General features: G+C 38.1%; 1 protein-coding gene across 1 annotated transcript; it reads left to right on the top strand.

Moving 5' to 3' along the window:
• Positions 1-1,106: 1,106 nt before the first annotated feature.
• LOC133209589 (protein transport protein Sec24D-like) lies at positions 1,107-20,710 on the top strand. The gene is made up of 15 exons (XM_061348288.1): positions 1,107-1,281; positions 2,858-2,973; positions 5,762-5,886; positions 8,411-8,602; positions 9,208-9,301; positions 11,870-11,986; positions 12,435-12,605; positions 13,374-13,470; positions 14,087-14,232; positions 15,610-15,748; positions 16,224-16,342; positions 17,164-17,343; positions 17,876-18,067; positions 18,509-18,598; positions 18,998-20,710. The coding sequence occupies exons 1-15, from the start codon at positions 1,209-1,211 to the stop codon at positions 19,136-19,138; spliced, it is 1,992 nt and encodes a 663-aa protein (XP_061204272.1). The 5' UTR covers positions 1,107-1,208; the 3' UTR covers positions 19,139-20,710.
• Positions 20,711-21,011: the final 301 nt, after the last annotated feature.

Raw genomic sequence — 21,011 nt, 5'->3', positions numbered from 1 at the left:
GTCTTAATTTTGATATTTCAGAATACCGACATAGTAAAAATCTATTTGTTGTATAAAATCCTTAGCAAAAAGCATTAAACCCTTTGGAGAAACAAATGAGTAAAATAGTCTTTGCAGTATGTACAATAAAATATATGTAAGCAGTGAATGCTAGAAGGACAGGAAGGATATTTTTAGATATTCAAAGACCCTTATGCTCCAGTAAAAGATAAAGTGTGTAATAGGTGAAATATGTCCATTCCATCAGAAGAAGCATAATAGTTAAAAAAATTGTAGGGATGTGTAATGTGTCCAAACTCTGGATTTCTTTTCTCATTCTTATGTTTGTAAGTTTTTAGTTGAGATTGAGGGAAGTAAGAAAAAAGGAAAATACAAAACACCGAGTTACATAAATAATTAAGCAAACTTCATTTTTATAGTAGTTTCAAGTATGTCTTTTCTAACATTAAGTATAATCACAGGGCTCTTTCAATTGCTACACTTGAAAAGAGGCATCTGGAAAATCCTGTGGTATTTGGCAGAGGCCAGAAACAGGCATGGTCAGTGTAATTAAACTGACAAGTGCTTGAGATACTGTATTTGCTGGACATACTTTCCTTCAGTAACTATTAGTATTTCTTCTAAATCTGCTGTAGCTGGTGACCTTGACAACTTTAAATGTTAGTATATAGCATGTAACATGGCAGCACTGCAGGGGCAGCATTTAGAAGAAAATCTTAGAAGCTTTCTTAGTAAATACCTGTTTGAGAGACTGCAATAGACTAACAGCAGTAGATTTCAGTATGAGCTCAGATCTGACAGAAGGCAAAATACCTGACTCCAGCAGATTTCACTTAATGAGCTGTAAAAATCCCTTGCTGGAGAAAATGAGCCTGGAGCCCTAAACTTCCAGTGCTTTCGAAACTTTATAGACATTTGGTGTGAATCTTTACTCTCTTTGTGGTAAATGTCAGAATACAGCCTGTGAACTTGTAAATTTAGCTGCTGTGGGGTTGAGCCATTCTGCAGATTTTGGGTGAATGCTGAACAATGAATCATCTCCTGATGAGGTGGTCTTTAACAAGAGTTAAGTCCCTCTAGCTCGCTTTATTTGGTTTGAAATTTGCATTGCATTTTAAAACTTCCTGTACTTCTTCATCTAGACTCCCCTTTATGTTGTAAGCCATGGTGAGACTGGACCAATCCGATGTAACCGGTGCAAAGCTTATATGTGTCCTTTCATGCAGTTTATCGAAGGTGGAAGGAGATACCAGTGTGGATTTTGCAACTGTGTAAATGATGGTAAGTGTTGTTGTTCTGATGTGTCATTCATAAAAATTCTATAAAACTAAAAAGAAACTATATCCCTAAATTTTCTTGACTTGATGAGAAAATAGTTCAGTGAGATGCGGTAACTAGGCCTATTTCACAAATAAATAATTTTTAAAAACCCTCAAAAAGTACACAAGAAAAATGCATAGAAAAATTCGTTCTGTACAGTTTAAAACAAAATGTATGAAAAATAATGCTGGCTCATGAAGTCCAGTCTGATACATTCAAAACTCCGTTTAGAAATACAATGTTAACATTGAATACAGGGCTGCTTGTATTGCTAATGGAAAGCAACTTCTGTGTCAACCAAATTAGTTTATTTAAGAAATCTAAGTGTCCAGCAAGAACCAAATATTTAGAACCATGTTAGACCAGTTCTGTCTGTGGCTGTGGATGCAATGGTTAAATAACCTATTAATCTTACTGTGACAAGTGTTGGTTTTCACAGAAGATACCATGCCATATTTGTTCAAGTGTGCTGCATGTGACTCATAACTGTTCTCATGTGCTTGGCTAAATCCCAAATCTTTGGCAGAACTAGCCTTTCTAGATACTTGTATCAAGTTGGATTTCCTCAGCTGGATCACATGGTATAGTGCTTTCCCGAATACAGTAGTCTTTTCAGCTCTGACATGTGAACCTTGACAGACTCATTCCAACTTCTCTTCTGACTCTCAAATATTTGTGCAGATAACGAATTTCATAATTTACCAGTTTAAACTCTCATGAAGAGAAATTTAGATGCATTGTAAACATTTTAAGAAAGACATTAGAGTTCTAGTGTCCATTTTAAATCATGCTTTATATTGCTATGCTATCTTATATCCAACTCAGAAAGCATTTTAAAATAAAATTTTAATGAGGGCTGAAAATGGCCAACCCACTAAATAGATACTCCCGCCATTCTCATGCACATTCAGTTTTTGTGGGCAACAATGTGAAAAATAAGCATTCTAAATATACATTGATTAAGGAAAGAGGAGCTAAAACCCATATGTGACTCTTCCTCGTCAGTATGACTCTAACCATCAGACTAGCTGTATGGAAATCGATGGAGGCAAACTCACTTGATTTCTTATTGCTTTGGAGTTATGCACCCTATATCTGTATCTGCAGAAGGTTCCCAATGCACTTTGCTGTACAGTAGCCCAGGGTTGTGAACATGTGAATAGACTGTTAAGTCCAGAGGGTAAAAGGCTCCTGCCTGTGGAAATGACCTGGGTCAGTTTTACCTGACAATGTAGAGGTGGGAGCATGTGAACATTTATAGGGGAATACACCCTGTACTCCAAATACAAAAGGAGCTGTCATTACTAGAATATTGCGGTGTTTTTGTTTGCTTGGGGTTTTTTAAGCTGGTCTTGGGGAAAAAAAACACCACACCAATATTGCAACCCAGGTAAGTGTTTAAACTCTTTCCTCGATCAGTTACAGGGTAGTTATACACATATAATAGTACATTGTATGTGGTGAAAGAAGGTGCCAGGCTGTTCCCCTCCTCCCCAGAATATAAACTTTTTTTTCCTGCTCTTGTGTTGGCTTTTAGTCCCTCCATTCTTCTTTCAACATCTGGACCACATTGGCCAGCGGGTAGACCACTATGAAAGGCCTGAGCTGTCTCTGGGATCTTATGAATATGTTGCTACTTTGGATTATTGCCGAGTGAGTATTTCCAATACTCAAAATTGTAAAAACTAATTTTATGATTTTATGTCAAAACAAACAAAATCCTTTAAATACTTACAGTAAACGCATCTGTAAGCCGAATATCGGAGTCCAAGAACATTCTAGAAAATTTAGACAGATGTGGAGAATATAATGTTTTATTATTTTGTGCTGCAGAGTATGAGACTAGGAAGTAAGAGTAATAAAGAGTGCAGCAAATTGGTGGGTGACCAGTTTTTCATGGGTGTTTATTTGGTCCTAGTAGCGTGTTGACATTCTGATGCAGTGTTGAATTTTAGATGCATGTCCTTTTTTGTTTTTTTAAGGCAAGACACATGTCAGAATTGCCTTCCCAATATTGAAAACCTTCACAAGAGAATTTGACAATTATTCTTTTATTGGCAAGTGTAGTTTTAGTATTCTGACCAGTAAGTACAACGGAATGAGTTCTCTTTCCAGTATTAACACACTAAAGAATTCTTCCCACAGCCCACTCTAGTCACTGTAACTGTGTATAGTTGATTTTATTGGAAAACTCTATTTGATACTTTTGAAAGTGTAAGTTACTTAAACTTTTCAAACTTCAGATCATTTTACAAAGCTACATCTATCCACATTATGGACATATTTTTCTGTTCTTGCTAAAATCAGGCAGAATTTTCTTCCTGTCATGGAACTGAGGTTGTAGAAAGCTGGGGAAAGGCAACTGGGCCCTACAAAGCTTTGAAGTAGAGACTGGTAACTTCCTCGGACCATCAAAGTATTGCTGGTATGAAGAAAATGAACAGGTTTAATTCTGCTTTCTCGCTAGGGTACTTCTCCAAAATCCAGTGAAATCCCGGCGGTGACCCATATGAATTTTATTGCAGTGTGGATTAAACCCCAGAACAGGAGAGATCGTGAGGTGTTACAGAAATACAGTGTGGGATCCTCAGTGCACATCCAGTATTGTTCTATCAATTTCAGTTAAGCTTTGCTGATTTCTGGCAGCTCAGCTTTTGAAAAGTCGTGTGTACAAAATGGTTGGTGCCGTTTTCACAGTTCTCTGCTCCAGAGCGTAACCCTGTCTGGTGCAGTTAACATCACAGAGCATCTTTGGTGCAGTGGCTTTTGTCATACAGCTTAAATAGGGGAGTTTACTTGGTAAGTCATCCAGAATGGTCTGTCCTGTTGCAAAAACCCATCAGTAGCCTTACTAGAATGTTCCAAAAGAGAAATCTCTTACAAAATTAACAGTCACACTGGAAATGCTAAGTCATTAGATGTTACAGATGTTAACGTTATTTTACAATTAATTTTTCATTTTGCTTCAAGTTGCAAAAATTTAATTCCTTTATAAATCCAGTTTAAGACCAGAACTGAAAAGTCATTTCCTTTTGTGCTTATCAAATGACAAGGGTGTACAGCTACGAGAAAAGTTAACAAATAACAGCTGGTTTGCATTATTGTGCTCATGCAAAGCAGATGTGGCAAGAGCACAAGTCCTTGTTTCTACAATGTATTTGTCAGAACTTATGCAGGGATTCTTTATGAAGGCAATGTGATACAAGAGTTTAAAAGTAGTGTTTGATGCAGTTTTTGAAAATAGAATCCAAGCACAGGAAACAGAACCGCTTTTAAAAATAATGCATGGTTTTAGTTTACAGGAATTAATTCTGATTTACATGATTCAAATAAGGAGAGATCAAGGGTGTAATGTTAAGTTTAAAGTGTTCCCGGACTACAGGTAAGTCATAATTCAGGGGTTAGATGATGGTTTTCGTACATGGAGTTTTCTGAAGTTTAGTTTGGTTGAGTGGTCAGAACCCTGTATGTGAAGGCAGTGAAACAGTATAATTGAAAAGGTGTCCTGAATTTCACACCAAGTAATGAGCAGTGCTTATCCTAATGGGAATTAGAAAAACCAGTCTTATAATCATCAGGTATGGTGATTACTGTTTCTGTGTTCACTTTATATGATCTTCTTCCTAGGTACTTCTCCAAGCATTACACTGCTTTATTTGGAAACAAAGCATCTTACATTTTTCTTATTACGGAAACTTGTGTCAGTAGCGTATGTCCCGATTTGATTGCCAGTTACATTATGAATAAGAGGAATTCCCTAAAGAACCCGTACCAGCCCAAGTCACTGCTGTGTATGCAGCAGCTCTATACATTGAATGTTCCGCTCTCATACTTCGCTTATCTTACACAAAGTCAGCTTATTCCTGAAAGTACAGTTCAGCCGTCTAGAATGCCTTGGAGCACAACAGACAGATAGGTGTCAGATGACCACCACTTAGTACTTCTAAGAACTGCGATACTGTAATTCTGGTTCAGTACCTAAGTTGTATTTTCTGTTTCCAGATTGCTTGGAAATGACTTAACAGTTGTTAGGACAAATGCTAACAAAGACTGAATGTAAACATTCACATTAACAAAATGGTATTGCATATTGATGTAGGGAATGCAAAATCCATATGGGTACAGAAAAAGCCAAAAGGCAAATCTGTTTAAACTCTTGAATTCCAGAAAAAGATGTTTGTGTTTCATCTTACCTGGTAAACTGTTAACCTCTGCATGTTTTATTCCATAAGGATGCTGTTCTCCAGTAACAATGTTTTATTCCAGGAGTGGACTTTACCCAGTGAGTGTCAGCTTTCTACAGTAGTTACTATTTATGATCCATAGCATTTTCCAAACAATTGAGTGCTGTATTTAGATTGTCTTAAGGTACCACCTGTAAATTTTTCTACATAGCAGGGCACTGTATAATTGTCCCTGTAAATGGTCATTTTTTCTGTAGAACAACAAGCCTCCAAAGCCACCAGCTTATATCTTCATGATTGATGTATCGTACAGAAACATCAAGAGCGGTCTGGTTAAACTCATATGTGATGAGCTCAAGACTCTTCTAGATAAACTTCCAAGGTAAAGAAATAAAAGTGTGTTTTGCTTAACTTACTTACTACATAGCATTTTTCATGGAAGTTTGAATGTTGAGAGGTAAAAACAAGCAACAGAAGATGTCCAGATTTACAGTACAGGCATTTTTGAGCTGATAGTGACCAAATGTTAATTTTCACTGCTGGCATTTCTTAAACGTTGATGTCTGGGCTTACTGTATGAATGGAAAAAATCTGTCATAGTAACTGCACATATAGCTTGAATTCCTTTCCTTTCTTCTTTCTAGTGGTGCTGTCAGCTACCACCCAGCTCGTAGCTTTGACTTGCTGTAAAGTTATGTTTACTGCAATGCTTCCTTTCTCATTAAATTAAACAGAAAATACCAAAACCAGAATTCTCAAGGATGGCAAGTCTCTCTAAAGCCATGGTGTTGGTGGCTTGTGTCTTTAGCTCTTATTTTTAATTAGCAAAACTTTTAAAGCTTCTAAAACTCTGCTGTATGACTTCTCTGTCCTTGAGAGGAGAAAAATCTTCTAGGCCACAAATACTTTATTAAATATAGCACATTTGCTTTATGAGCATTAAACACACGATAGTAGTATTACTACTGGTCAATATTAATGACAATGTACTATTTTATTGCAGTTTAGTATAATTTTTAGTATAGTGTATTAGGGTAGTTTTCGTTAAAGTTTAAATAATGCAGACACATATAGTTCAATGAGAACAGTGAAAACTGGGAAATTAAGTGGCTGTTTCTCAGTGAAGGCATATAAAAGCATTAAAGAACATACAGAAAGAAAATGCATTCCAACTAACAATACTTGCAAGAAGGTAAACAGATTTAAATGGAGAAAGCGAAGTGAGGAAGGGTGGGAGATGGGGTGGGGTGTGTTAAAAATCATATATCATGTGTCCTTCTGGGATCTTTGTGCATGAAAGAAGCTCCAGTGCAGGGTGAAGGTTTAGTTGTTAGATGCCCATGGAAGGCCACCTCTAAAGTACTTTGTCATTGAAGGTTATCCTGGAGACACAAGTGTTTGATACTATCCTGAACATATCTCAGAGCTTTCCATCAGGATTGGTCATGACTTTGAAGATAATAAACACCTAAGCTTGAACAGGGAAAGTTGAAGAAAATGAAAGCAAGTGTATCTGCATCACAAAAAATTCTTTTCCTCATAGCACTCTGCAGATACATGCTGCTAAATAATGCTTGCAGGGCCAAAGTTTTTATGTTCTCTGAAAAAACCAATAGAAAAAGACAAAGAAAAGGCAGGTCCTTCAGTTTCTTTAGACTCATCTGTGGTCTTTAAGTAATAGTAATAAAAAAAAAAACAAAACAAACAAACCAACCAACCAACCAGAAAAACAAACCAAAACGAATGAACAAACAAAAAAAAAAAAACCAAAAAAACCCAGCCCCCCCAAAACAAGAACTTAAGGCATTCCACCAAAATTTATGTTGAAACTTCTATTTTGGTGCTGAGACACAAAGGTGTGTTAATTTTCTGTTGCTGGACAAAGACAGCTGCAAAAATATTCTGCTCTTACCACATGAGGTGAGAGCCCTGTGCTGGCAATTCATCTTGTGCCCATATCTTTGAGAGGAAGGACTTCGGGTAGCAAAGCAGTCTGTGTCACAAAAGGGCTGGTTGGTCTAAAGGCCTTCTCCAGCTATGAATATGGAAGTGCTGTAAAGCCACTGAAGTGGCTGAGAAGTTAGAAAGGATTAAAGTAGGTGTCTTGAGACCTGATATTAAGAACTCTGGTTTTGTAGACTTGCAGCATAGCTGAAAACACATTATTTGCTTGCTTGAAATTTTACAGCAGACATTTTCTAGCTTATGTGTTCCAAACCAGAAACCCCTGGGACTGTATTTAGAAAAATAGAGAAATGTGTTGATAAAAGTTGTGCTTATGAGCTCAGAAAAATCACACTAGTTGTGCAAGTATGATTTTTATATAATTTAAAAACAAAAACAAAGCCCACACACACACAAAAAAAAAACCAACCAAAAAAAAAAAGCCAAAACACACAAACAACAAAAAGCCCAAAGAAATATTTGAAAGCACTTGTGTATCTGTGATCCAGACATCTCATTCTGAGACTTTAAAAATAATTAAATAGTTTATGAGATGTATAGGCAACTGGCCACTGCATTACAGCTAATCTTTAAAACTGTGATAGAAGCAACTGGATATTCAGACCACCACAGATAAGAGCAGTATCTGAAAAAATTATCCCTGGTTTATTCTTTATCTTAGGGATTTTTCACTGCTTGGATGGAATGCAGTTGATAGGGTTGATGTAAATTTATATGTTTTTTTTTTTTTTAAAGTAAGCAATACAGCATTTGATTTTTATCAGGGTGTTTTAATTTGAACTAAGGCAGAGATTGATGTCATTACATGACTTGGTTGTTGTTTGCTTTATTGCTCCCTGTATGGATAATCCTCTGAAAGCAGCCTTGCATTGCAAAGGAATGCTTTTATTGCAAGATCAGAAATTCAGAATTATAACCAGTTGGTTTTGGTTTTCTTACAGAGAAGAGCAAGAGGAATCCTCAGCAATTCAAGTTGGTTTTGTCACTTATAACAAGGTCCTCCACTTCTTTAATGTCAAAAGCAGCTTAGCTCAGCCTCAGATGATGGTGGTCTCTGATGTTGGAGAAGTTTTTGTTCCTTTGATGGATGGTTTCCTTGTTAACTTCCAGGATTCACGATCTGTTGTTATCAAGTAAAGTATGATTAGTCCATATGAAAATAAGATATGAAAGCTTATCATATGCATTAATCCTTTTAGTCAATTGTATTATTGGGGATGGGAGGGTACATGTGTTTATTGAAATACTGTAGAAGCCAGCAGATGCTTCAAGTCATACAGTTCCACCTCTGAAGCAAAGAAAAAGGGATATCAACACCCCCCCAAGTGCTCAGTTGGAAAGTGTGTTTAGGCCAGGTGTAGACCATGCATCTTCAGCTGTGCTGTTTCAGAAATGTGACGGGGGTAGCAGCTGTGTGCCATTATTGCATGTTTTTCCTCTTGCAATGTATAGGATGCACACCTGGGTATGATCTAAGGACTCACAGCACACCAGAACTCCTTAACTTTTAGATATTTATTTTTTATTTATTTTTTTATTGCATGTTCTTTTTTGTTACCAGCTTTGAAATAACAGATCTCCTAGAATTTAAAGATACCTATTTTGTTTTATTCTGGCTGGAATCCTAAGAAATTCAGCAATCAAAATTTTCCTATCTGAATTGGTATGTTACAAGGTAGTTTGGGGAGTATTCCAAATAGCTAACTAGCTGAGACACTGATCCTTTCCTCTTTCATAGCTTGTTGGACCAGATTCCAGAGATGTTTGCAGACACTAATGAGAGTGAGACCATCTTCGCTCCTGTTATCCAGGCTGGGGTGGAGGCACTAAAGGTTAGAATGTTCCTCTCTACAGAAGTGAGAATCAGACTTGATAAGCTACAGAAGTTCCATTTGCTAAAAGCCAGTACCGAGTCTCCTATAAATCACAATGGGAAATGAGAAAAAAAAAAAAAAAAGAGGCACAGATTATTTCCAGGACTAATGTTCCTGTACTCTAACAGTATGTCTGAACTGCTTTAGTCGAAATGAGAACACTCACAGGCATACATGTGTTTCCAGATTATGCTTTTTTGGGAAAGCCAGTCCCTAGAGTCTCTGCTACATAGAATGGATGTTTAGGAGAAGATGAGAAGCAGGAATCTGTTTCTCATGCAGCATTTGAGAGAAATAAAAAAGGATATAGTTACTGCAGCAGGAACTAATAGATACTCTGAATGTTTGCACAGATAACCCATCCTTGCATGTGTGGAGGATGGGAAAAAGGAGTCAGTGGAAGATACAATTTTGCCCTTTCTTCTGCTTCTGCAGATTTCTTGTGCAAAATAAGATATTTATGATGATTTATGACTGAATCAGGTAGGGGAATGGAGGGTTTCTGCTTAACTGCCTATTTTCACAGCCTGTATACTGCTGAAAATGAATCCCCAGGTCAAGATGCATCCCCAGTCACTTTCTGTATGTCCAGGACACCCTCTGAAATGCTGACATTTCCAAGCGCTGCCAATTAAAAGGATGCCACTATGGTTCATCGCAAGATTTGTAGGGGTAAAAAACAGCCAGTGGTGTTTTAAAATAGTTGATTTATCTGTAAGCTGTGTATAAGTAAAGCATGACTTTGAGTAGATAAATTTGTTGAAAATACAGAACATTGCTCAAGTCTGTATCTTAAATATTTGTTTAATACCCGTTTTCTTACACTGGAAGGTGTGTATGCAAAACATGTTTGGTTACTGTTTCTGTCAGAATCCTCTTCTGTAATACTTGACTTTGGTGCTGGCTATAAAAGAAAGCAGCTCTTAAGTAAGCTTTTTATTTAGCTCAGTTTTTTAAAGCTATAATTTGTAAAGATTTCCACTGTGAATTATTAATATGCATATACCTGTGCTCAGGAAGACAATTCTTGTCTAAAAAGATTTAAAATGGATTGTGGTCCTATTTGGGATCAATTTTAATACACTTTTAGAAATAATACACGTACATTTTAGAAAGTGTGTCAAAAGTGGTGTCAGTAATTCCTGCTGCGTATCATGACAAACAGATATTTGGTAACTCTTTCAGTCTTCAACAGAATGCTTCTTAAAATGCATTGAAGAAATTAGCACTTGTGACTAAAGATACTTATGCTTGAAATACTAGGGGTGAAATTTCTGCTCTATAAAATGTCAGACACTCTTCAATTGCATTTCTGCTCTATAAAATGTAAGACACTGTCTTCAGTTGCATTTTTGCCTTAGCAAAGAGATTTCTTGTTTTCCCAGCAGTATGCCTTGGCTTATTTTGAAATGTGGAATATCTTGAGAACATCTCAAGATCTTCAATAGGAGGAGTACCAAAGCTGATCTGTGTCTGTGGTCTTGGGTATTGACAGTTTTAACCTGGATGTGTGGCTAATTCTGGAGCAGGAAAAGGACAAATCCATCACTCCTCTTCCTTCCCTTCATCACACTGAGCTGCTTCTGTACTTGAAGACCTTGGAACTGCTCATTGTTTTTTATTTCACTTTTCTTTCACTTTGGTTCAGCCCTGAAGTGCTTGAACAGCTGGACCTGAGGATTGCAGCTGAAATAGTCTGGTTTGTTTTGTTCATTCCCACTAGCTGTCTCAATAGTAAGCAATAAGCTGGATTTTCTAAGTTTTGATGGAAAAGCTTATTTATAGTACAAAGAGGCCTGTGACACTGCCACTGTTGTTATACTCTTCAGAATTCAGGGGTTTCTGTCAGGAGTATGTCATCTCAATAAATATTATGTCCTCATTAGTGTTCTAAGTAAGAATAGAAAAATGGAATAAAAATGGCAGTTACTTTGTTTCTTACTGATAAGAGGAGATGTTCATTGTAAGTTTTGTTATTCCGGCCTTTTAGTGTAGATTTGAATGTGGAATCTAGTACAGGAGTGTAATTGTCACTTGTCTATGAGTGTAGCTATCACTAGTGTGCCTGAAGGGAAAGAAATAATTTTTCTGTTAAATTATTTTTTGTTTTAATTTTTCCAGCGTAATATTTGTAGTTTTGATGCTTGGTGGTTACTGCATAATGCTTGCATCCAATTGGGAAGTCTCCAAGAGAGGTACTTCTAGTTTTGCCCATCAAGATTTTAAAACTTCTCTATAAAAACTACTGTAATGATGCATCAGCCAACATTGGAACTAGATGATCTTAAGGTCCTTTCCAGCCCTAACCATTCTATATTCATCTGCTAGGCTAAGGAATTCACTGGTGTAAAATTCCCAGTTTGTTTTGGGACTTATGTCTGTTAAATTTTGAGTCTGTAAATGAATGATTTAGCTCTGAGGAACTTGCAAAAAGTTTACATTGTTCTCTGAGATGCCACAATGTGTGAAAATTAGGCTTTTCATCTTAGCACTTACAAATATGCCAATATGGTGTCTTTGTAACAGGCTGCAGAATGTGCTGGAAAATTGTTTATTTTCCATTCTTCATTGCCAACTGCGGAAGCACCAGGGAAGATGAGGAACAGAGATGACAAAAAACTACTCAATACAGATAAAGAAAAGGTATTTTCTGCTCTAACAGGGGACTGCTACCGTGCTGAATTTCTCTAATAGAGCCTCAACCTTTTTTCATTTCTTTTCTTTACGAAGATGTGTTGTTGAATTAGAAAATGTTCCCATTCTTAGTGTGCCCTGATTATGTAGGAATATTTAAAGTCAAAGAACAGTAAAGCAACCATTCCCATCAATAACGAAAAACCCAGGCAGCAAATCAGTAATTTCACCCATGAAGAGCTTTTACTGCCTGCCTGTTCAGTGACTTAGTTCTCTAAGAACTTACTGAAATTGGTTCCCTATATACAGTACATGGGCAGGGGCAACATGTTTTTCATTAAATCCACACCTCACAAGTTCCACTTAATGTTTTTTTCTTCAAGAGGACATTTGGATTATGGTTGGCTACCAACAATTAATTGATGTTATGACACTTGTATTCTTTAATTCTGTGCAGATGCTCTTCCAGCCCCAAGTAAATTCTTATGAGCCCTTAGCCAGGGATTGTGTGGCCAATGGCTGCTGCGTGAATTTGTTCATCTTCCCAAATGAGTATGTGGACATAGCCTCCATGGGTCTTGTCACACTGTACACTGGAGGAACACTGTACAAGTACAACAATTTCCAGGTAAGTGTGGCAGGTTTCCTGCCTCTTGTACCGTAACACCTAGGGATTTGTTGTTTTTATTTGCAAAGTGTGTGCTTTGATACTTTACATAGTTTTGTAGTCACTCTACTTTTTACTTACATCAGGGGAGACTTAGAAATGGCAGATCAGGCTCAAATATATCTTTTGAAACAATAATAAGCTGGTTGGTATCTAAAAATCAAATCCACTTGCTTACTATGCTGGCATCTGAGCAGGGAAGTCAGTTATTCCCGTATATAGAGATACAAATGCTTACAGTAAAGACCCCTTCAAAAGCGCAACACAAGGTTGTTGTTTTACACCCTTGTGTACAGTCTCAGAAGAATCTCTCTGGGCAGTAGAGGACTTTCTCTGTGGCATGAGCTGACCTGCAGAAGCATTTTTTGCACAGTCACCAAGGCTACTCTGCAGTTGTTAACGGCTGTGCCATAAAATCCTAGTCAGCCTGTGAAGTCCAAGAGCATGTGGTACTGGATGTCATTTGATTGAGTAGGAATCCTTGATGTCCAGGCCTAGTGATATATTGGTGGATACCTGTGTACATATGCTTCTGTTAACAAAAAAAAAAAAACCCTAACATTTTAAAATATATTTTTCAAAGAAAAAAGAGAGATGTTACATTATGAGAGGAGCCGGTTTGATGCCGCGGATGGGGGGTCACGGGAAGCCGGGAGAGGGTTGGTTTTCTGCTGTGCTGCTGCCACCCGGTGGTGAACTGCGGTTTTTGCTCTTGCTTTGTGGTTCTAGCTCGATGCCGACAGCCCACGGTTCTTAAGTGACCTCAGGAAGGACATAGAAAAAAAGATCGGATTTGATGCAATAATGAGGGTTCGGACTAGTACAGGTAATGGGGCCCGCTGGGAATGAAAATAAACGTGAATGCATGTGAGAATATATAATTTTAAATAATATAGTGCTGTACAGATCACTTGAATTTCATTTCATACCTCTTGGAAAGTAATTGGATAGACTGAGAAAGTGCCTTTCCTGTACATGCCTCCATAATAATTATTTTTTAATTGTAAGGCTTCTGATCATTATGCATGCATCTTGGATTGCAAGAAAGTTGTATAAGAAACACTTGTATGTTCCTTTGTTTTCCTACACCAAATGACATTACTGTGTTTACTTTTCAAGCATTCCTTTTTACCTCAGATGCAAGTATCTGAGAAACAGACCCATACAACATGGCCAAGTCAATGGCTCAAAAGGTTTTGGGTGATCTCACAGTCACAGCACAACTTCATGGCCTATCAGCTTCTCCCACTCACCCAACTGTCAGAAACTGCCATCAGCAAGGACAGTTGGTGGAGCCCCGAGGCTGCACATCCTAGAGAAGAAAAGGATTCCTGTTTCAGGAAACAAAATTGATTGCCCATAAAAGAAAAGTCACAAAGTAATGCCAATTTTTTTTTGCTGTTTTTAAATAGAAGGCTACATTTATTTTTTTAATCTTGTAGGCTTCAGGGCTACAGACTTTTTTGGTGCCATTTACATGAACAACACCACAGATGTAGAGATGGCAGCAGTTGACTGTGACAAGGCAGTGACAGTAGAGTTCAAACATGATGACAGACTGAATGAAGACAGTGGAGCCTTAATTCAGGTAAAAAACAATTACCTCTAATGTGAAATTGTGAGCAAGAATTGCAGGCAGAACAAAAAGAAGTTATGGTGTAACACTGATGGGAACATGGCCCATCTTTCACACACTCTGGAGACAGAATATTACTACTACTAAAAAAAAATTTGTTTTAATTAAGTATCCAAAGGTTGCAGTACAAATGATGCTCCTTGTGACAATCTGTGTGCTCTCCTGCCTGTCTGTTCAGGGATGATGCCACAATGCTTTCACAACACTCCGTGAGACCCCAACAGCTATTTTTTCCCCCATTTTATTAAGCTAATTTAGTGTGTAAGATTCATTACTTCTTACACAGAAATGGTACGTGTGCAGTCGAAGCTCTGGCTTGCACACTGTCAGCTAGCTGCTCTGCTCCCTTCAGGCTCTTGGCACTGGGGTGCTAGAAGCCCCCGAAATGTACTGGAATACGTCTTTTGTTAGGAGTGGGAGCATCCCATCCTTTGGGAGTCTGTTGTTTACTACTCTAGATTCATTTAGTCGTGACCTTTTTCTCATTTGATGACAGAAAATATTGCAACTTGCAAGGTTTTAAATTTAAGCTACAAAATAATCTAAATTTTTTGTTTCTGTTGCACTTGGCTTTAGCTTGTCCCTGTAAATACATTTCATAGGTCAGCAGTTAATCCCTGTGTATGAATACAGCACTGGGGATCACCCACTTTGGTATGTCTGAGATCACTTCCTAGCACCACGGTGCAGCAGCGAAGGGTGTAGATTTATATTTACAGCTTTTTCATGTGAGAGATACTTGTGGAATGCAACATGTTATGTTCAAGTATCAACGTTATATTGAAGTAGAACTGGAGACATAAGGAAATTCTTAAATTACACTCTCCATATTTAATGGAAGCTGCAGGCTACAGGGGTTAGCAGCACCTTGCCTCACTTCATAAGCAAGTTATTAATGTAAAAAGAACCACTCGGCTTTTCTAGATGAGAAAGTTTTACTGTCCCATTTTTGCCAGGAGCTAATGTGCTGGGCAGAGCACTTGTCAGCAAGCATCTCATTGTTTGTATGGAGTCTTTGAACTGTTCAAATATTACCCAAAGTGTGGTTTACAAACTTACAATGAGTGGACTCCTCTTTCCAGATTATACCATCAGCATGTAGCAAATGAGAGTAACAAGCTTTTGAATCAATCATACTATTGTCATAGTCATGTCTATTATACTTCCATAAAGACCACAGGGATGTCGGTCCTACAGTTCTCAGCAGCACTGCAGTAGTACTGGGAGGCTAGGCTGTCTTCACAAGTAATTATATGCCTTCTATGCACAAGCAGGTGAAGCTTTTTGTTTTAAAACAAAAATAAATGATATTTTATACTTGTTTTGTAGTGTGCTGTCCTTTACACGTCCATAAGCGGGCAAAGAAGACTTCGCATACACAATATAGGTTTGAATTGTAGCTCCCAGTTAGCAGATGTCTACAAGAGCTGTGAGACAGATGCGCTTATCAACTTCTTTGCTAAGTCAGGTAAAATTGTAACAGAAAGATTTTCTTTCCTTTTTTACTTTTTGGTGAAGGAAGGGAAAAGAAGGGGAGCTGGAGTGATCACCTAGGGGTAAATCATGTTTTGTAACTTGCTCCTCCAAGCCTGTGCAACTCTTGAAGTATTATAAAATTCCAAAGACAGATTTTGTATTTTAGTCATACTGCCATAAAGGAAAGCTTGTGAAGGGAGCTACAAACATGTAATGCACAAAACTGTGCAGTGGAAATGCACATCCTGACATAGTGTTGGAGGTTTGGGCTTTTGGGTTGGGATTTTTCTTTTTTTTTTTTTTTTTTTGGAAAGATGAATAAACATCCTAGCACATGTTGTCCGTAAAAGAGACTACAAAACAGCCGTAGACCCCGAATTAGTAGAACCAGCAGCTAGCAGAATCTAGGCACTTCCAAGAGTACACATCTGTCTTTAGCACACTCCTTTATTCTTCTGTATTTGTAGCTTTTAAAGCCATTCTAAGCCAACCGCTAAAGATGGTCAGAGAGATGCTGGTGAACCATACAGCTCACATGCTGGCGTGTTACAGGAAGAACTGTGCCAGCCCCTCAGCAGTAAGCCAGGTAAAACCCACCTGCGCTCCATCCTCCCCATGCCATGCGCTACAGCAGATGAGCAACCATCCCTGCACCATCACAGTGCCAGAAAGGAAAATTTTCCTTTTCTTTCAAATATAATTAATGACAGGTGCGATTCAGTGGGAGCAATTAGACAGCCTTTCATTTTTTTTCCTGCTGGAATTACGTGCTGAATCACAGAGATTTCATTTTTCTAATGTTGTTACAGATTTTGGTATTCTAATTTCTGACAAATAATACTATCACTGTCAATAAAAATAACATTGTATCTTAGTAAACAATCTGAATCGCACATAGGTGATAGATTGCAGGAGTGATAAATACCTGATATATCTAGGCGGAAGATCCTTGGTGATTAAGATAAGGCTGTTAAATCCTTTCTTACCCAAGGGTAGTAAGAAGCTCTAGGAACCCGATTAGTTACATTGCTCACTACTTAAAAATTATTTTAACTTAAGACATTCTTTTATAAGTTCAGAACATTTGGGGAGGTCATACTGAACCAACAGCAACATGTTGGCAAATCCTCTCAGCAACTGTTTCTGACAAAAGTCTTTTTCCATTTCAGAAAAATATCCAAAAGATGGCTGAACTAAATCAAAATCCCATAAGCACTGGAATTTATATAATTTATTATATGAGATGTCACTCTGGTTTGAAACAGCACACAAAAACCAGTTTTGTTTGGTTAGGTTTTTTCCTTATTCGAATACAAGAATCAGTGTTTTATTGAAATGTCTGAAAGTCCAGCCCTCCTTCCCATGCACGTGGGCTGTACTGTCTAACAATCTTTCTTTGCTTCTCAGCTCGTTCTTCCAGATGCAATGAAGGTGCTACCTATGTACATGAACTGCCTGTCAAAGAGCTGCGTGCTAGTTGGTAGGCCAGAAATTCCAACCGACGAGCGAGCTTACTATCGCCAGCTGGTCACCTCTATGGGGGTAGCTGACACACAGTTGGTTTTCTATCCCCAACTTCTGCCACTTGTGAGTACGCTGGCTGTGCATCTCTTCCTTTTCAGTAACTGTTTTCAGAATGCTGCCATCTTGTAGTTGTGCAGCTGCAGGAAATGTTCTGCTTGCTGGGCAAGCACTACACTACCTTGCTGGATTACATTTTTATGGCAAGGTAGTCACTAGTTGCACTAAATTGAGGAGGGAGGGTAGAACCTCTAGTTTATTGGAAAATAGAGAATGAACATAATCAATTGCTGACTTCAACATCCTCAAAGACTCCAAGTGTACATTTAGCAAGGTTTTTGCTCATGCTAATGAGAGATGCTAGTTCTGCTAAAGATCAGTGCTGCTCTTGCAAGTGTTTCCCCACTTACGGCAGGCCTTCCTTTGCACACAGTGTGTTAACTGAAAAAGAGGAGGTTTGATTTCTAATTCCTCTAATCTGGAAAGGAACCACTAAGATATGCTAAACCTTTTGGTAGTTACTTTTCAGGATCTGATTATAGCTTTACTCACCTTGAAGTCACCAAGTCTGCAACTCTGGCACATTTTTGCCCCACAGCACAGCCTGGATCTGAAGAGTGATGCCATCCCAGCTGCTGTCCGCTGCTCTGAGGAACGTCTCTCAGAAGGAGGGGCCTTCCTTCTGGCCAATGGTCTGATCATGTTCCTGTGGCTGGGAGTCAGCGTACCCCCAGAGCTCATCCAGGGGCTTTTCAATGTGCCGTCCTTCGCACACATCAGCGCAGAGGCTGTGAGTAGATGACTAGTCCGTTTCTCACAATTTATGCACACCCGAACATACATCATCATCAAACATCCATCAAACTTTAATAAATAAGCTTTGGCAGTCTGAACACTTACAGGAGAGGAGGTTTCACAACATTTTAAAACCTTATACTGTTTCAGATATTAAGATCCAATTGAATGGGTATTGCTAAAATTGGAACAAAACGCTTTGCAATAGTTACAGCTCTCTCTGGTAGCGAATTTTCACGCAGTGATTAGATGAAACTAAAAAAATTGCCTAGACAGATGAATCTTTGAACAGATGAGAGATTTTTTTTTCCTGGTTAGAATTAAATGCATCATAACTACCAGCGGTTTGCATCATTACTACCAGCAGCTAATCTCATCTGAATTTATAAGATATGTGACTGGAATTTAACAACCTGCCATGCTTTCATTCTAACAGACTTCACTGCCTGACCTGGACAATCCATATTCTAAGAAATTTAAGTCAGTACTGAAGCATATCCAGAGCCAAAAGCCCTACACTATGAAGGTAACTTCTCTCTGACTCATTCCTCATCCCTGTTCAAAACAAAACCTACTGGTAGGTGTAAAAGGTTTTATGTATCAGGAATTTTCCTTTATGTCATTGAGTTCCAGCATGCATTGTAGATACAAGTATCTCAAATATGCTCAGTTCTCACTAATCAAAGGAGATTTTCAGAGGTAGTTTAAGTCTAAAGGTTGCCATTTTATTTGTACACCTTAAGTCACACTAGTCCGTCTCTCCTGTTCATAAATACAGTTACTGAAACGTGGAGATTTATTAGTTTCTGTTCATCCCATCTGTCCATCCTCCCCTCCCCCAAGAGCATGCAATAATAGATGCAGGGAAACCACACTCCATTTAGTATGATTATATCCTAAAAATACATTTCTTTCCTCTTTTCAGTTGATGATAGTGAAACAGCGGGAGCAACCAGAGATGCTTTTCCGACAGTTCCTGGTAGAAGACAAGAGTATTTATGGAGGAGCTTCCTACTTGGATTTCTTATGCTGTGTTCACAAGGAGATCTGCCAGCTGCTCAGTTAAGGAAACTTAAGTATAACGTGTAAGTTTCATTTGGATTTTGCAAGAGGGACAGGTCTTCCTGCCTGAAAGCTGGCCCACAGCTCCACTGTCCCCAGGCATCCTGTTGTGCTTTAGGGAATCTTGCCTGTGCCTCTTTTGCACAGTCTTGTTTCACACAGCCTCTCACTGAGTATTTAGCTTACTTAGAATAGGAAGTTCTGCACTCAGGTATTAGTCTTCTGGGAGTCCTGACTCTTTCTGTAAGTGAGTTGCCAGATAACAAACTGTCAAAGATTAAGAGCATATGATATGCAGTTATTAAAATGTAATTATTCCTTTCACTAGTCTGAAGTTGTACTAGAGCCAGGAAAGATGCTAGAAATCTATACAGAAGTGGAAAAAAAATACACAAACCTGCTTTTTCTAAGTGAGGTCATTCAGCTGACAGATTTGCAGTAATCATGTAGTTCAATTTAAGTTCTTCAGTGTCTTTTGTGTAAAGCTAAACCCTAAAAAATAATGCCTTTTTTTCTGGAAGGAACAAGTACTGCTTTCTCCAGAAAGAGAGCTCTGGGTAACCTTCCGCAGTTGGGCTTATCCAGGGCCCAAAAAAGCTTCTGTTTATAACTGGACTTGAGTAAGCTTAACAGCAATGGTCCACAGGAAGATCAATGGTCAAACAATCCTTTTGCTAAGTTTTGCAGCATACTAGCATGGTACAATTCTCTAGTCTTAAGAGCAACAATTAATTTAGCATACTATTTAATTACATTTTCAGAATTGAACGTTAGGTTTTATTTGTATGTTGCTAACTTGAATATTCCTAATAGAGCTTAGATAAGCATCTGTCCCTCAAAATTTCAGTGGCGAGTGAGCTCAAAGAGAGTTGACACATTAATCAAAGGTTACTTGTAGTACTATAAAAAGAAAGCCTCTGGTTTAATGCCAGTTCTGTTACAGCAACCTCCACTCACATGACCGATGCATTCAAAAGTCACCAGTTTTAAAAATAAGCCTCTGTAACATCAGTATTTAAGGTAGAATTTGGAAATCCGGAATCTTGGGAAGAGCTGTTTACCTCATGTCTGAGTTAAACTCGTATCTGAGTATCCTTCATCAGTCTATCTATACCTTTAAGACCAGTGCCTCTGCATGAGAGGTTTCAACTCTGCCAAACTTGAGAAGCTACAGCTACAAAAATCAGTGTTTCAAAGAACACAAAAAATCCTTAAAAGTAAGGCTTAGATTGGGGCCTCAAAAAAAAAAAAAAAGTACGTTTCATCATGTTGGCAGGCGTTGCTACTTGGTTTAATCATTTTAATATCCAATGAGCAGTCAAGATGAACATTTTTTGATTTGACAGCTTATCAAAACAGATGTATTCTTGTGCATCGACTGCACATTCTTAAAGTAAGTGGCTATATTACAAAGGGATCCTGGGACTGAACTCAGCTGCCAAGGCAAGGACTTCTTAGCTGAAGATGTTACCCTGTAAAACATATCTGTTGCCATTCCAAATCAGTGTACTCTCTATAATGACACCAGCAACTCTCTGTGTAAAGAAATAAGCAATTATTAAACATTGTCATTGTGTGGGAGTTTATTATTTCAGATTCTAAGTTAGGTTTTTTATGCTATCAGCTTTTGCCAAAAGGTGCTGCTGAGCACAAAAGACCTCAGATCAAATAACTGCAATATCAAGACAAAGCAGATAGGGCATCACAGCAATCTGTCTCAGGATTCTTCAGTCGTTTGCTGTTCTCCAGTAAGTAGGAACATTTTACACATAGTTTTCTGAGATGTTAGGCAAAGTGAAGTGGCATCTGTCTGTTTTATCCCAGATCTGAGGTCTTCTGTGTTCAATCATAAGTCTTGTGCTTTTTTTGTACACTTT

This window comes from Neopsephotus bourkii, unplaced genomic scaffold, assembly GCF_033783945.1.
Source record: "Neopsephotus bourkii isolate Nb327-2 ecotype Australia unplaced genomic scaffold, CSIRO-AGI_Nbou_v1 NB_348, whole genome shotgun sequence".
Classification (NCBI taxonomy): Eukaryota; Metazoa; Chordata; class Aves; order Psittaciformes; family Psittacidae; genus Neopsephotus; species Neopsephotus bourkii.
The sequence above is the reverse complement of the archived record's forward strand: the minus strand, read 5'-3'. Positions and strand labels throughout refer to the sequence as shown.

Excerpts from the sequence above, each read along its gene's own strand:
- LOC133209589 (XM_061348288.1), top strand. The coding sequence starts at position 1,209 with ATGTGTCCTTTCATGCAGTTTATCGAAGGTGGAAGGAGATACCAGTGT. Across the intron at positions 17,344-17,875 it reads ATCCCCAACTTCTGCCACTT|CACAGCCTGGATCTGAAGAG; the intron begins GTGAGTACGCTG and ends TTTGCCCCACAG. Across the intron at positions 18,599-18,997 it reads AAAAGCCCTACACTATGAAG|TTGATGATAGTGAAACAGCG; the intron begins GTAACTTCTCTC and ends TCCTCTTTTCAG.